Genomic DNA, 17673 nt, shown 5'->3' with positions numbered 1-17673 from the left:
ACACGCTTACTGAAATTTATTTAATACTTCATACAAAAGCCTTTGTTGGTGATGACCGCTTCAAAACACCTCCTGTACGGAGAAACTAGTCGAATGCATTGCTCAGGTGTGATTTTGTCCCATTCTTCCACACAGACACTCTTCAAATCCTGAAGGTTCTATGGGCTCCTTCTATGAACTCTGAGCTTTAGTTCCTTCCATAAATGTTCTATTGGATTCAGGTCAGGTGATTGGTTTCAGAGAGAGAAAATAAAGCTGTTAGAATGGCCTAGCCAATTGAGAGCTTCCTTGGCAGTGTGCTTGGGCTCATTGTCTTGCTGAAATATCCACCCTTGTTTCATCTTCAACATCCAGGTAGATGACAGCAGAGCTGAATAAAGTATGTCTAGTTAGAATTGTCCATTCATCCTTCCTTCAATTATATGAAGTTTTCCAGTGCTGTATGCTGAAAAACAGCCCCGCATCATGAGGTTCCCACCTTCAAACTTCACTGTTGGTATGATGTTTTTTGGGGTGATATGCAGTGCGTTTTGGCCTCCAAACATGGTGTGTATGATGGCATCCAAAACGTTCAATCTTCCCATTATTTCACAGGCTCGTCTAAATGTTGTTGTTAAAAATTTAAACACGCTTGAATGTGCTTTTTGTTCAGCAATGGAGTCTTGTATGGTGAGCGTGAATACAGGCCATGGAGGTTGAGTGCATTACTTATTAGTTTACTTTGAAACAATTGTACATGCTGATTCCAGGTCTTTCTGTAGCTCTCCTCAGGTGGTCCTTGGCCCTTGGACAACTATTCTCATAATTCTTTTCACTCCTGTCTGAAATCTTGCAAGGAGCACGTTGTCATGGCATATTTATGATGAAGTGATGTTCTTTCCACTTCCGGCTTATGGCCCCAACAGTGCTCCCTGAAACCTTCAGTAGTTTAGAAATTCTTCTGTCAACACCATCAGTATGTTTTGCAACAATAAGGTTGCAAAATTCTTGAGACAGTTCACTGGTTTTACCACCTTTATATAGGCCATCAGTTGAACCATAATTTAATTTATGGATACCTATGGTTTGATTTCTTTGCCTGTGTGGATTGGATGGGTTGTTACAGAATTTCATGTCAATCGCATCTTTAAAAATATATTTACTTAGAAAATTGGTGATGTGTTCAATATTTCTTTCACCTGCTGTAGATGCCTTGGTTAAAGATTGAGAGTGGCATTTAAGTGGTTAAAACTACAGCGATTGGGGAAAGGTCTAGCTGTTGTAGTTACAGGTAGACGCCAGCTATGTAACACAGCCAGCATATGCCTGCTATGAGGCAGGCTCAGCTTGTGAATCAGTTTCATACATTCATTATCGACCTATGACAAAGATGTATGTCATAGCTCATTAAGCGGTTAAAGAAATGTAGAAAAATATTAAACTATTAAAGGACATCTTAAAAACATCCAGAAGATACCATTTTTTTTTTTTTTTTTTTTAAGAACAGGGGCATGTGAAAGGGACAATCATAGCTATCAGCATGTAATGGGATATGACTCCTTGCCATAAACCATCAAAGTTCCAAATTTCGGGAATGCTAAACGCATTAAGAGATAATAACAGAACCGAGTTCAATGCACCCAAGTTTATCACTAAACGAGCAGAGACATTGCTACTTGCCTCGAAAGCCAGCTGAATGGTTTCCAGCGTCTTGGAAGGTCTACATACAACAGACAAAGCAATGACATACTCCCGCAGGTCAATGACACTCTCTTCATTCTGAAATGGCAATATGATAAATATAATTAGATCTTCTCATTCAAGAAAAAGGCTGAAACAAAGACAAGAAGATGGCATATGCCTGACTTATTTACCCTTTACATCCCTGCCATTTTATATCATTAAAAGAAATAAGTAGTTATGGTAAACTCTGGTGAGAAATGTCTAGAAAATAAGCATCAGGCACAAGGTAGTCACTTACAAAGGTAGCAGTCAAAAGTGCCTATTAAAGGGAGTCTATTACCTCCAAAAGGCTAATTAAACCACTTATACTGGTATGTAAGAGACTTGTCCTTTTTGGACTAAAGAAATGCAAAAATCCACCTGTACCATATGAAGGGATGGAATCACTGGGCTGTCTAGGGATCCAAAGAGTGTGAAAATTGCTATTGCCCATAGGAGAGGGACCCCAGTGATACAAGCAGTGGATGCAGTGGAAGGGTACATTACTTGAAACATCGCTATGCTTCACTTTGTGGTGTAGTAACTTTTTTTGGACAGGAGTGTTGAAAAATAAAAAGCATTAAAAAAAAAAAAAAAAAAACATTATTTTTGTGCGCTATTCCTGTATATACTATTCATTTTCTGATGAAGTAGGAGTAATGTGGTCTGACCAGTGGAATAAGCACCCATTCGCTTTGCATCCTAAATTGGAGGTTGATCAACCCTCATTTTTACTTGCATACCACTGTCCCAATTACATGAAAAATGTAGAATGTATTAAAATAAGAGTATCATACTGGTTATTAATAAAAATATTTAATATACAGTGAATCCCCACTTCAGTAGAGTCTACCTTTGCACAACATTGTGAAATATAACATATGTAGGAAAAGGAAGTCAAACCTCATCAAATAAAGTAAATAGGTCCTCTAATTTCTCCATTACTGGAACAGATAAATACTCTGCAAACTCCTTTAGGTTTATTTTTTCCCCATTTCTTTTTTTAGCACTTTCAGAGAACTGTTTCAATTCCTTTTCAAGCTTCTCTGGTTTTAAGCTGTAGAAAAAAAATCAAAACAATTGTAATTAGTAGAAAATGACTAACCTTTTTAAATAATTTACTTGATCCTAGCTTGTTCTGTTTAACACAAATGTTTGTAACTATATAGTGTTTTCTATCTCGGACTTATTTTTTCGGTACTTCTACAAATCAGAATAATAATACATGCCGCCATGGTAAGACATAAGCCAACTAGAGTTATTGCACTTTGTACAACCTTAGGCCCCCTTCACACGTCCTGATATTCCGGTACTGGAAAAACCAGTGCCGGAGCTATCCGTGTGCAACATCAGTGTGGCATATCAGTGTTACATATACCGGCGCCTGTAAAAAGCCGTACATTTAGCGCTGTTCCCAGGTGCTGAATACTACTGTCATCATTGTCGCCTGGTCTCCTTGCGATCAGCGAGACCAGGCGAGTCTGATGAAAGTTGTTGTCAGCGACTGCTGTCTTTGTCTAGCATGTATTAAATAAAACAATTAAAAAAAAAAATATAGCGTGTAGTATCCCATCATTCTCTTAACTAGCTGAGGGAAAGCAGACAGCTGGGGGCTGATGTTAATAATCTGGGAAGAGGCCAATAGCCATATGGAGGTTCCCAGGCTATTAATAACAGCTCACAGCTGTTTGCTTAGCCTTTACTGGTTAGTAAAAGGTGGAGACCCCCCCCCCCCAAAAAAAAAAAAAATTATATTGGCCCCCATCCAGACTAAGAACATCAGGCCTCAGCTGCCCCAGAAATAGCACATCCATAAGATGTGCCAAATCTGGCGCTCAGCCTCGACTCTTCCCACATACCCTGATGTGGTGGCAAGTGGGGTAATATTTGTGGGGTTGATGTCAGCTTTGTAATGTCAGCTGACATCAAGCCCAGGGGTTAGTAATGGAGAGGCGTCTATTAGATGTCCCCATTACTAACCCCATAAGTTTAAGTTTAAAAACACACACACACACACACACACACACACACACACAGTAAAGTCCTTTATTTGAAATAAAAACTCCCCAAACCATTTATCAAAATAAAACAAAACAAAACACAGTATTCCTCACCTGTCTGCCAATAATCCATAGGTCCCACAAAGAACCCAACTCCGCTACATCGGTATGCATTGCTGAGCCGTGTCATGATGCGACCACTCAGCCCTGCATCCAGGATACACAGAGCTGTGCGTGGGAACGCGGCTGCCTGTGATTGGCGGTAACCTCGGACGTCACCACGGGTCACTGAAGCTGCATTCTCACGCTCAGCTCAGTGTATCCTGGATGCAGAGCTCAGCGGTCGCATCATGGCACCGCTCAGCAATGCATCCACATGTAGCCGAGTTGGGCTCTTCGTGGGACATATGCATTATCGGCAGACAGGTGAGGAATACTGTGTTTTTTTTATTTTCATTTTGATAATAAAGGTGTGTCATCAGTGTGCACGTGTGTGGCACGCATTTCGTCCATGGTGCATGAAAAAAAAAAAAAGGAGGACATCTGAGAGTTTTTCAAATGGACACACTATCCATGAGAAAAACCTGACATGTGCGTACCACCATTGAATACAATGGGTGTACTTGTGTCCATATTTGTGGTCCTTAAAAAACAGACCTCATACGGACATAAAAAATGGACATGTGAAGGAGGCCTTAAATTGTACCTGCATGACAAATAGTATACATTAAAAAAGGTACCTACCCCAGACTTCTCACCAGTCTAGCAAATTCCAGAAGAGAGGTATCTGATGGGAGACGGAGCTGTCCTTCAGCTAATGCCAACTGGCAGTCTTCAAAAGTATAGTCTGTGACGGACACACCCAGGGCTCTTTAAGAGAAAGAAGCAATGAAAGCTTTAATTAGCTACACAAGTAAATCAACATATTTTACAATTCGTGTAAATATAATTGTATACGTTTCTTTGGAATTTTGTTGAATTTATTATTTTTTACTTACAAAAAGGGTTACAAATACAATGGATAAGACTGCAACACCTGCTATGGTCACAATATAGACCATGCAGAATGCTACACAGTGAACAGATGTTTTTTGTGACTTCGTTTTTATTTTGGTTGAGATTAACCAGTATGATAATACATAATTGTGTGTTCAGACAAGGAATAAAACTAAACTATAAAATGAATAAAGGTTGGTACAGATTATACGTTAATGACCACCTATTGTATCTAAAAGCAAAATTTTCTCAACTGCAAACGATCTAATGGGCTGTTAAATTGCATTACACCAATTTACAGAATATGGACCATGGTAGTCTGTCAAACAAGAGTAAAAATTCTCCATAATGACCTGATATATTGAGTGTCAAACCACAATATATTGTTCTATACAACTTATCAAAAGGTCTACAATAGTTTACAAGGCTTACATTTGCATGTATAAGCAGCAACAGGTTTCCTAAAGGGGCCATCTGGTTTAGAAGCTCTTTTACATGATCCCATAATAGTATTTTGAATTAATAGATGGAGATGCAACATTCATGACCCTCATCATCTCTTATGCCACATTCACACATCCATGTGTGTTTAAAAGGAACACTTGTTAAATTTCCACTGTATTACAGCTGATCACCCGAGATCCGTGCAGTAGGACACTCAATCAGCATATTGTCGAGGAACTTAGCAAAAATGGAGTTGAAAATATTATTGAATAGTCCCTATATTCCAACAACACAGTTTATAATTTAGTTTACACACGGAGACTAAACATAACTGAATATATAGGATATAATGGAAGTAAAGGTAAAGCCTGCTCGATCTATATTATTTATACTTTGTATACATTGACAAAAGCAGTTGGGGTGCCTCCATTTACTTCCATGTATGCCTATTTGTATAGAATGGAAAAAATATATAAAATTATATTTTACAGGTATCATCTATATATTGGTGAACAAGCATGCATACATTGGCCTCCTAAATATGGCCAAAAGGTGAGAATAATTGGCTAATGGAAAGCATGGGCTTTGATAATTCTTCAAAGAAAAACTTACTGGGAGAAGTGAACATTGCATCAACGAAACCCCAAATAGTGAGTAAATTATAGTCGATGTGATACTATTTAAAAAAAAAAAAAAAAAACGCAGGAAACACAAACAAATAGGATAAAAGAACTTTGTTGTACATACTTTGCCATTACATGTCTTACGTTGCTTGCATACAGAGCAGGGTTCCTCTTCTCCTCTTCAGATGGAGTATAGATAGGAAGAAACTACAAGATACAACAGAAAGACAGATCTGCATGTGTATGAGCTGAGATCTTACAGAACGCAAACATTGACCATTAGTGAATCCTACTGCTACTTATGTCCATCTCTTGTACCTACGGTTTGTGAGTTATACAGGGTGTCCCCAAAGTCTGGACACATACACACGTGGTCAAAATTGTTGGTACCCCTCGTTTAATGAAAGAAAAACCCACAATGGTCACAGAAATAACTTGAATCTGACAAAAGTAATAAATTAAAAATCTATGAAAATGAACAAATGAAAGTCAGACATTGCTTTTCTGCTTCCACAGAATTTTTAAAATAATTTAACTCATGAAATAGACCTGGACAGAAATGACGGTACCCCTGAAAATAATGTGACAAAAGGGACATGTTAAATAAAGTTGTGCCCACTAATTAGCATCACAGGTGTCTACAATCTTGTAATCAGTCCGTGGGCCTGTATATAGGGCTACAGATACTCACTGTGTTGTTTGGTGACATGGTGTGTACCACACTCAACATGGACCAGAGGAAGCAAAGGAAAGAGTTGTCTCAGGAGATTATAAAGAAAATTATAGACAAACATGTTAAAGGTAAAGGTTATAAGACCATCTCCAAGCAGCTTGATGTTCCTGTGACTAGACATGGCAAATCAAAGACGGATAATACGAATGGTAACAAAAGAGCCCAGGAAAACTTCTAAAGAGATTAAAGGTGAACTTCAAGCTCAAGCAACATCAGTGTCAGATCGCACCATCCGTCGCTGTTTGATCCAAAGTGGACTTCATGGGAGACGACCAAGGAGAACACCATTGTCGAAAAAAAAAAAAATCATAAAAAAGGCAGACTGGAATTAGCCAAACTACATGTTGACAAAGCCACAAAGCTTCGGGGAGAATGTCCTATGTACAGATGAGACAAAAATGGAAGTTTTTGGCAAGGCACATCAGCTATAGAGCTATAGATGTTCAGACGGAAAAATGAAGCATATCAATAAAAGAACACTGTCCCTACTGTGAAACATGGAGGAGGCTCTGTTATGTTCTGGGGCTGCTTTTGTGCATCTGGCACAGGGAGTCTTAAATCTGTGCAGGGTACAATGAAATCTCAAGACTATCAAGGGATTCTAGAGAGAAATGTGCTGCCCAGTGTCAAAGGTTGGTCTCAGTCGCAGGTCATGGGTTTTGCAACAGGATAATGACCAAAACACAGCTAAAAACATCCAAAAATAACTACGAGGAAAACATTGGACTATTCTGAAGTGGCCTTCTATGAGCCCTGACCTAAATCCTATTGAGCATCTTTGGAAAGAGCTGAAACATGCCGTCTGGAAAAGGCAACCTTCAAACACGAGACAACTGGAGCAGTTTGCTCATGAGGAGTGGGCCAAAATACCTGTCAAGAGGTGCAGAAGTCTCATTGACAGTTACAGGAATCGTTTGATTGCAGTGATTGCCTCACAAGGTTGTTCAACAAAATATAAAAGTTAAGAAGAACCATCATTTCTGTCCAGGCCTATTTCAGGAGTTTCATTTTTTACAAAATTCTGTGGACGCAGGGTTGAAAAGCAATGTCTGACTTTCATTTGTTCATTTTCATAGATTTTTAATTTATTACTTTTGTCAGATTCAAGTCATTTCTGTGACCATTGTGGGCTTTTCTTTCATTAAACGAGGGGTACCAACAATTTTGACCACGTGTGTAGAACATCCAGGAAAAAAAAATACATATTTTCACAAAATTAAATTTATTAACATTTTATTCAATTTGAATATTAAATAACTTCTTCAATATGATTTCCATAATTTGCGATGCAAAGGTTGATGCGCTTTGCAAAATTGTATTATAGCGAATTAAATTAATTAAAAATTATAGTTAATGAGAATTCCTGTGTGTCCAGACTTTAGGGACACCCTGTGTATAGTGCTGTACTCGAATGGATATGAAGATTTAAGAAATAATGCTTTATATCCTTATCTCTTCACGTGATATGTAATTTTTTCTTTAATATCTCTTTGACTGAGCTGAATTTATTACCTGAAAGACACACTTAAAACCAATTTAATTTGAAAGAACGTAAAGCACACTGTCACCAGATTTCCCAGTACAAAACAGCATACAATACTAAACAGATATCTTTGACCTGATGAGGCTGGTATGCTTACTTTGAAAATTCATGTCAGAATGGCTGCATAATGCTGCTATTTAGATGACCCTTTTGTGTCCAGCTATAAAATGTAATGCAGTAGCTCATCAGTTAAAGCGTACTAAGCAGAGCAAGAGGTCAGCAGCAGGAGAGACAACGAGGAGCTGTTAATCAAGCTAGGTGGGTTGAGATTAAGTAAAACTTTCAGAAACCATAAGCCATTCTGACATGGATTTTCAAAGTAAATTCAGCATTCTTATCAGGTCTAAGACATCTATTTAGTAATATATGCAGTTTTTATTGTGAAATCTGGTAACAGATAAGCTCTTATTAGTGGATGCTAAGAATTCTCAAAATCAGTCATCTAAACTTCAGTTCATTCGTTCTGTGGTTTATCGATCTATATAATTGTCTTATCCCGTCCGTCCGTCCGTCCGTCCGGGAAATCCCGCGTCGCTGATTGGCCGCGGCCGGACCAATCAGCGACGCGGCATTTCACAAAAAGATGGGGCCGTTAGCGGCTGATCTGCCGCACGGAGGTGAGCGGCGATGCAGCCGGGAGATGAAGCCGGCTGCTCATATCCGTGTCCGTGTGTGACACGTGTGGCAACCGTGTGCCCCCGACCGGAGGCGCCGCTGACCCCCATGTGGCTACTGTCGGGAGATCAGCGGCCACGGCCGCTTATCTCTGGACGGTAAAAGTGACGCCCCTCCACTCTCCTCTCCTCCTGTCCCTCCCCCTGCTCGCTCAGGACCCCGGCACCATACTTACCCCACCCCTCCCCTCCCCCCTCTCCCCTCTCGGGACCCCGGCACCCTGCGCCATACTTACCCCTCCCCTCTCCTCCTCTTCCCCTCTCCCCTCTCCTCCCGCCCCGCTCGCTCAGGACCCCAGCACCCGGCGTCATACTTACCCCTCCCCGTGCCTGCGCAGCAGCTCCTGTGTCTTCCGCTGCTGCTGTGTGACGTGTCAGGTCAGAGGGCGCGGTGACGTCTTTACACCGCGCTCTCTCCTGACCGGTCACAGCGCACAGCGGGAACATGCGGGCTACGCTGGAGTCCAGAGGAGCAGCTGACAAGTGAGGTGAGTATTGGATTTTTTTTTTCTTTTTTTTATTGTATGGGGCCATAGGGCATTAAATGGTGGGGTGGGGAAGTGTGACATCGTGGAGGGGCCATTATAAGGGAAGGGGGATGTGACATCCTCCATGGGGCACTATGGGGGGGATGTGACATCCTGCATGGGGTATTATATAGGGGGGGGATGTGACATCCTGCATGGGGCACTATGGGGGGGGGGGGGGGATGTGACATCCTGCATGGGGTATTATAAGGGAGGGGGGGGGGGATGTCACATCCAGCATGGAGCATTATAACGGACGGGGGATGTGACATCCTGCATGGTGCATTATATGGGGGGGGTCACATCCTGCATGGGGCATATTCTAGAATACCCGATGCGTCAGAATCGGGCAACCATCTAGTTTAATATAATAAGATGAGTAACTAACTATACATTATAAGACTTCGTACTGATTCCGAGTAATAACTGGACAAGTGTCCATTACTATATTCATATAGCAGCTGATAACTACTGGAAATAGGCATTTGTCTGATGAGCAGATTGTGGACTAACACTTCAGCAAAGCTGAAACAATTTAGTGGCAACGTTAAAATCTTCTATATCAAATTTACTATAAAATTGACATATTATAATACTCAATTCTTAAAAGGATAACATTTTCTCCCATCTTCTTATTGAATTTGGTTCAGTGGACATTGATGATTAATTCTTACATCATTTGTTGCTATTATATTATGATTATAATGGTGGCTATTGTTATTTTTATTGTGTTAAAAAAATAAATAAATAAATAACTATAAAGAAGAGGTCCCAATCACTTTCCCATATTATGGGGGTGTTGCACCATAGTGAATATTTAGATAGTTATATAGCCAGTGATAAGGAGACTCTGGTATGGTAAATTCTAGTAATGCTACAACCTTCAAGGTGTCACTTAGGCCCGTTTCACATGTCCTGATATTTCCGGTACCGGTACGTGTGTGACACGTGTGGTAACTGTGTGCCCCAGCAGTATCACACGTACCGGCGCCTGGGAATCAGTGGTACCTGTCCGAAGTTTAAAGAATCCTGTGCCCCACGCCGTAATCTATCTGTGCGGCCTTTCATTAGCGTGTGCGGTGGCTTGAGGCGATCACACACGCTGAGGAGAAGGGGAGAATGACTTGCTGCAGTGAGCGGGCCCCTGAACTGCGCTGAGCTCAGTGAGTGACAGGACACTGGATTATTTAAACTTCAGACAGGTGAGGGATATTGTTCCTTTTTATTTTTGCTTTGTTTACAGGGGGCAATGGGTTCAGGGAATTCGGTGTAAAGGTAAGTATAATGTGTTTATTTTATTCTTTCTTTTACACTGGGTGTAGATAGCAGGGGCTGAATACTACTCTCAACATTGTCCCTTGTTAGCGCTGATCTCAGCGCAAGCAGGAGACAATGATCAGAAATTCCTTCAGCACCCGGCGCCTGGGAACAGCGCTAACTGTACCGCTGATTCCCAGGTGCCGATACGTGTCACACTGATGACACATGGATGTCATCAGTGTCTCAGTGTGCACATGTGCGGGATGTTGTGCAGCCCATGCGGAATGCAAAAACAAAAAAGAACACGGCATCGTGTTTTGCCCATGGAAACGGTCCGTGGAAACACACTGACATGTGCGCAGACCCATTCATTTGACGTGTGTCTCCAGTATGTGTGAAAACTGTTATCACACGTACTGGAGACATTGATGTGTGAAAGAAGCCTAACATAAGTTCCTATATGCAGTGGTCAACCTCTTTATCATTTATTATTATTTTTGCACTGTGCGATTTATCCATTTACTTCCAGTTATTTGGGTATTTTGCTTGTTTTTTGGTTTTTCTCTGTCTAGTGGCCTTGTGTGAACATGCATTTACATTTTGCATGCACATCAATTTACATTTCAGTTCAGACTTCCAGGTTTTTTCTTTGTAGTTCAGTGTGCTTCAGTGCATATAAAAGGGTGTGGAAGTCCTCTGAGCAGAAAAGTTCATTCTGGCTCAGGTCTATGCTTATACTAGGGATTCAGTCTCTCTGCCCTTATCCATATGTCCGTCACTTGACAAATGGTAAGGTTTTTAATACTAGAGTTAGGACTGTCCCATAAGGGTTGCCTTGACGTGGCGGGATAGCTTTTACATTATTTTGATCAAAATTATGTTAACTAAATACCCTTTATTATTTATTATTATTTTTGCACTGTGCAATCTATCCATTTACTTCCAGTTATTTGGGTATTTTGCTTGTTTTTTGGTTTTTCTCTGTCTAGTGGCCTTGTGTGAACATGCATTTACATTTTGCATGCGCATCAATTTACGTTTCAGTTCAGACTTCCAGGTTTTTTCTTAGTGGTCAACCTCTGCAGTGTCACATGTAGGGGACGCGTGTAAAGCCCTTCATACACTATAGGTATCAGTCCAATACCTATAGTGTATCCCGCCACATCTTGACTAAGAGTTCGGACGATCATTTAGCTAATCATTCGGGTGGCAGCTACCTTGCCTGACTCTTCCATAGAATAACACACTAGCTCTGCCAAGCACTCCTCCATGAGAGAGCTGCTGTCCGACATCTCGAGCAGCTCATCAGTTACAAAACAAATGGATCAACAGTTGGAAATCGGACATTCCGGATCCTTATCTCCTCCGACTATCATCTGTTGGGGCTCCCCATACACATCAGACTGTTGGCTGAACCAGTTAATATTGGCGTGTACAACCAATGTTAGTCTAATATGTATGGGGGCCTTAACTCCCAAACCATGGTTGGGGAAAACTTCTATATAACAACCAATGTAAAAAACAGACATTCCAGAAAGGAGTTATCTGAACAAGCTCGGTGCAATAAGGGAATGGTGGAAGGCTGCAGCTCTGAAGACAGCAGACTTATGAATACAGCTCTGGACTATAATATAGGATGTCAATTAAGGAACAGTACAAAAAAAGTAATGCAATGTTTTAAAGTTACTCAACTTTTCATGTAAAAAAGTGCTCACTCTGAGCACATGCTGTAAATGTTTTGTGCTTTGTCACACAGTGCACATAAGGCAAAACTGGGTTTATTGGATGAGGTGGTTATGTCAGTTAGTCATTAATTAAGGATCTGGGATAGACTCCCAATATGATACCAGCTCAGCAAACAAGCATCTTTTAATTAACTAGAGCCATTTGTATACTGTACATGTGTATGAACGCCAAGATAATAATACTAATTCACACATATAAGTGTTTGACCACCACAAATATGGCTGACAGGCACGGTCTTTCCAGATCCCCTCTCACCGACTATAAATATGTAAATGGTATATGTCCTAAAATGCAACATAATTTACTGTTTAATCACATCTCAAGGCATCGATATATCAGTTACAAGTCTTCCAGAGAAATGTTTCCATAGATATTATCTTGCTCACCTCTATTTCTACATAATTGTGGAACTGGCATAAAGAAAGCCATAGTATATCCATCCTAAAAAAAAAAAAAAGAAAGAAAACATTTATCACTAAAAAGCGAGCATAAAGCCTACTCCTTATACATTTCCATTACCAAAAATGCTCCTATTATATGGAGACAAGTTTGAGTATATAAAAGGAATACCTGACAGGTATTTAGTTGAGCAATCTCATAACATACAAATATATACTCAGAAAATGTATTATTTTATATTTCAAAAAGGAAAACCATAACTTACGCTCCAGGTCCTTGCCATGTCCAGGTTATGGTGTCCTAGGGAATAAATTAAATAGAAGGCTGTATTGAATATATTTTAATTGCAAATAGGTTTTACGGCATTAAATGTAATGATATCAGATGTAATCATAAGATTACAGGGAAAATCACACTACGCTGCCATATTCACTCACATTACATTTCTAAACAACCGATGAAACACAATGCATGCACATAACCATATCTGTAAACTGATACAATCAGGATTGCAAGGGTTTTTTTGTTTTTTTAAGGGTAATCTGCAGTACATCTCCCATTGTACCTGTGACGATACCGCTTCTAATCTTAATCAGCCAGATGATTAGATTTGTTAAGCCTAGAGAAATACACTATTGTGTTTGTGTTGACTTGTGAATGTATGTGTATTTCTGTGGCTGGTCAAGAAGGACAGTGACTCATCGTGGAACAATGAATGTTTGCTAAATATGTTGATTTACCATTGTGTGGACCCTGTGGCTTGTTGACTCACAAAACAGGAGGACAAACTACGTAAAGTCATTAAATGCTCATACAATGAGACCTGAGCACTGCACCTTTCCACCCAACCTGTGACTGATGACCTTAGCCACATATGTAAATATAAAAAGGGTTTTTCTATCCTGCTGCAAGGAGAATTGAAGGAGACTTTACAAGGAGAATCAAAGATCAGAGACTCTCTCAGACCATCAGCTTGGAAGCATGGCTTTAACCAAAAGAGACACAGATTTGGATTCTACATGATTCCAGCCTAAGGGTATATGGCCCTGACTGGAAAGATATGGATCTTCTCCATTGACTATCAGAGCTCACGGATACATTTGGGGAGACCACGTTGGGACGATGAAGTCACCTGACCCCATGGATATGTTGTTTGGGATTGTCAGGTGGGACCCTCCAGTCGCCTGGAACCCATGGAGACAATCACAGAAGCCAGATTAGGACCAGCCGGTCATTTGGCCCCATGGAAACTCTCGGAGAGGCCAGGGTGGGACCTTCAGGTCTCCTGGCCTTCTACCTTGATTGACTGTTAGCTTCCTAAGCTTGTGAAAATGAACAAGCAACAGCGGCACCACCCTATAAATTTGAATGAGGGGTGCAATGGTAACCATGCAAAAAGGAAACTAGATAAAGAACATTTAGAGAAAGCTTGTACAGTAAAAAAAAAAATGCACACCCGACAATAATATTTAGATAGAAAAAATATGTTTAGCAACTTTATTTAATTCATGAAAGAACACTCCAAACAATTAAAAAAAAATTAAAAGCAGCAGCAGAAAGCTGGACACAATACACATTAGGAGCTGGAAAAATGCAAAATGTCTGAGGGTAAGATATGTTTTCAAAAAGCCAAGCACCTACTTGCAGCAGTGGAAACAATATACAGTTATATGAAAAAGTTTGGGCACCCCTATTAATCTTAAGCTTAATGTTTTATAAAAATTGGTGTTTTTGCAACAGCTATTTCAGTTTGATATATGTAATAACTGTTGGACACAGTAATGTTTCTACCTTGAAATGAGGTTTATTGTACTAACAGAAAATGTGCAATCTGCATTCAAACAAAATTTGACAGGTGCGTAAGTATGGGCACCCTTATCATTTTCTTGTTTTAAATACTCCTACCTACTTTTTACTGACTTACTAAAGCCCTTTTTTTGGTTTTGTAACCTCATTGAGCTTTGAACTTCATAGCCAGGTGTATGCAATCATGAGAAAAGCTACTTAAAGTGGCCACTTGCAAGTTGTTCTCTTGTTTGAATCTCCTCTGAACAGTGGCATCATGGGCTCCTCAAAACAACTGTCAAATGATCTGAAAACAAAGATTATTCAACATAGTTGTTCAGGGGAAGGATACAAAAAGCTGTCTCAGAGATTTAACCTGTCAGTTTCCACTGTGAGGAACATAGTAAGGAAATGGAAGAACACAGGGACAATTCTTGTTAAGGCCAGAAGTGGCAGGCCAAGAAAAACATCAGAAAGGCAGAGAAGAAGAATGGTGAGATCAGTCAAGGACAATCCTCAGACCACCTCCAGAGAGCTGCAGCATCAACTTGCTGCAGATGGCGTCACTGTGCATCGGTCAACTATACAACGCACTTTGCACAAGGAGAAGCTGTATGGGAGAGTGATGCGAAAGAAGCCGTTTCTGCAAGCACGCCACAAACAGAGTCGGCTGAGGTATGCAAAAGCACATTTGGAGAAGCCAATTTCTTTTTGGAAGAAGGTCCTGTGGACTGATGAAACCAAGATTGAGTTGTTTGGTCATACAAAAAGGCGTTATGCATGGCAGCAAAAAAACACAGCATTCCAAGAAAATCACTTGCTACCCACAGTAAAATTTGGTGGAGGTTCCATCATGCTTTGAGGCTGTGTGGCCAATGCCGCACCGGGAATCTTGTTAAAGTTGAGAGACGCATGGATTCCACTCCGTATCAGCAGATTCTTGACAATAATGTTCAAGAATCAGTGACAGAGTTGAAGTTATGCAGGGGATGGATCTTTCAGCAAGACAATGATCCAAAACACCGCTCCAAATCTACTCAGGCATTCATGCAGAGGAACAATTACAATGTTCTGGAATGGCCATCCCAGTCCCCAGACCTGAATATCATTGAACATCTGTGGGATCATTTGAAGAGGGCTGTCCATGCTCGGCGACCATCAAACTTAACTGAACTGGAATTGTTTTGTAAAGAGGAATGGTCAAAAATACCTTCATCCAGGAACTCATTAAAAGCTACAGGAAGCGACTAGAGGCTGTTATTTTTGCAAAAGGAGGATCTACTAAATATTAATGTCACTTTTGTGGTGAGGTGCCCATACTTATGCACCTGTCAAATTTTGTTTGAATGCAGATTGCACATTTTCTGTTAGTACAATAAACCTAATTTCAAGGCAGAAACATTACGGTGTCCAACAGTTATTACATATATCAAACTGAAATAGCTGATGCAAAAACACCAATTTTTATAAAACATTAAGCTTAAGATTAATAGGGGTACCCAAACTTTTTCATATAACTGTATTGGTAAGCACAAAATCCATACAAGTGCATAAAAAAAATGGCCAGCTAATAGTAAGAAGATGTATATAAATATGGATATATAACTATAATGCTACATGCAGAATATAGATATGATAGCTAATAATACATGATTACTAATAATACATCCTGTAGATCAAAGAATTCACCAAATGGGGCCAAGAAATAACGGCTCATAAATGATGATGGTGAATATCAAGGGGAAATAGGACTAGAAGGTCCTTAATAATACAAATGAGTGTGATACTACTAATGTAAATATATCCCCTGATAATCAATCAGCAGCAATAATAAAGCCATATAAAATATACATATAATATAATGCACATGAAAATAATGAGGTAGGTGAATATACACACCATGTGTCCACTGGAGGAGCACAAACCCTACGCGTGTCGCTAGCTACCTAGCTTCGTCAGAGGTCAGTCATACATATATCCAGTCAAGTTTATATAGAGAGGTTAAGTGCACTCACATGAATAAGTCGAATGCCAGCAGGCCAACATAGAGAAGCTGCTGGAATCGCGCATGCGTACACAGATTCACAAGCCGGAAATCAGGTGATATGTGTTCCAAGATGAAGCAAAATGGGCAGAGATGCGTTCCACCAACCGGAAATGACGCTGCGCGAACCGAAATCCAGGTGATAGGAGTGTCAAAACAAGGAAGACTGAATGGATATGCGTGTCACCCACCGGAAATCATGCTAGCAATATGAGTCACTGCTTGAATGCTACCAAAAGAGGCAAAAAAGATAAGAAACACATACAATACTTTATTGAACCACCAAATGGACAATAAACCCTATAAGTATTCTATATAAAAAAAAATAGACTTTTATACAAGTCTCAAGCTTTTTAGTGCAGAAATGCTGAAATTCCACATTATATATTATATATATATATATATATATATATATATATATATATAACAAAAAAATAAATAAATCAAACACGTGGGTTTTTAAGTTCCTCAAACTCATAGTGGCAACATGTTCTGTGCTAAAAAAAAAAAAAAAAAAAAAAAAAGAGAAAATGTATAGTGGAAATTAACACCATATTAACATGAGAACCTCAGCTATACTTGAAAACTCATGAACAGAGTGAACCATGTCACTAAACGAACAATAACACAATGGATGCTAAAGAGTGTTTACTAAACTGAGTTAGGGAGGTCTTAAAAGGTACATATAACTTAGGCCTAAAGGTTAACAATTTTTTGGCTAATGTGGTATAATTTGTAAGTCCATGCTGTAAACTACTAAACTATAAATAAAGTCCAAACTACACACTCTAGTAAGGTGGTGGTGAACCTATGACACATGTGCCAGAGGGGGCACATTGAGCCCTCCCTTTGGGCATGAGCGCCATCACCTTAGCACTAGCGCATCAGTGGACCGGCGGGTGAGGAGCCCAGCGACACCAGCCCGTACTTCAGCTAGATGTGCGTTCTCGGTTCCCAAGAACGACGCGTGTTCAGAGAGGGGATAGGTCTATATCTGGCAAATGCCTTGATGAACCTACATATCCATCCATTTCTAGCCAGGTCACAGTTTTATAGGGCTCCTAATGCTGCGATCTGAACTTTCAAGGTACTTGTAGCTAGACCCTTTTCCAATCCCTTCTGCAGAAATTCTAAAATCGCTGACAATGGAACCCCTCCATCCAACCCGGAACCAGACGATGAAAGGCACTTCCTCAAA

At 40.1% G+C, this 17673-nt stretch overlaps 1 protein-coding gene across 1 annotated transcript in view; it reads right to left on the bottom strand.

Annotated features, from left to right (window-relative positions):
- Positions 1 to 17673, bottom strand: part of LPCAT1 (lysophosphatidylcholine acyltransferase 1) — a 107736-nt gene that overhangs the window by 5887 nt on the left and 84176 nt on the right. The window contains exons 7-12 of the mRNA XM_073678617.1: positions 12912 to 12946; positions 12634 to 12688; positions 5889 to 5971; positions 4446 to 4571; positions 2605 to 2758; positions 1660 to 1758 (exon numbers count right to left, since the gene is read on the bottom strand). Of these exons, the coding sequence (XP_073534718.1) occupies positions 1660 to 1758; positions 2605 to 2758; positions 4446 to 4571; positions 5889 to 5971; positions 12634 to 12688; positions 12912 to 12946 (552 nt within the window). The remainder of the gene's footprint in view (positions 1 to 1659; positions 1759 to 2604; positions 2759 to 4445; positions 4572 to 5888; positions 5972 to 12633; positions 12689 to 12911; positions 12947 to 17673) is intronic.

This window comes from Phyllobates terribilis, unplaced genomic scaffold (genome assembly GCF_046119375.1).
Source record: "Phyllobates terribilis strain yellow unplaced genomic scaffold, ASM4611937v1 Scaffold_4__5_contigs__length_816908805, whole genome shotgun sequence".
Lineage (NCBI taxonomy): Eukaryota > Metazoa > Chordata > Amphibia > Anura > Dendrobatidae > Phyllobates > Phyllobates terribilis.
Note: the sequence above shows the minus strand (reverse complement) of the source record. Positions and strands in the feature narration are given on the sequence as shown.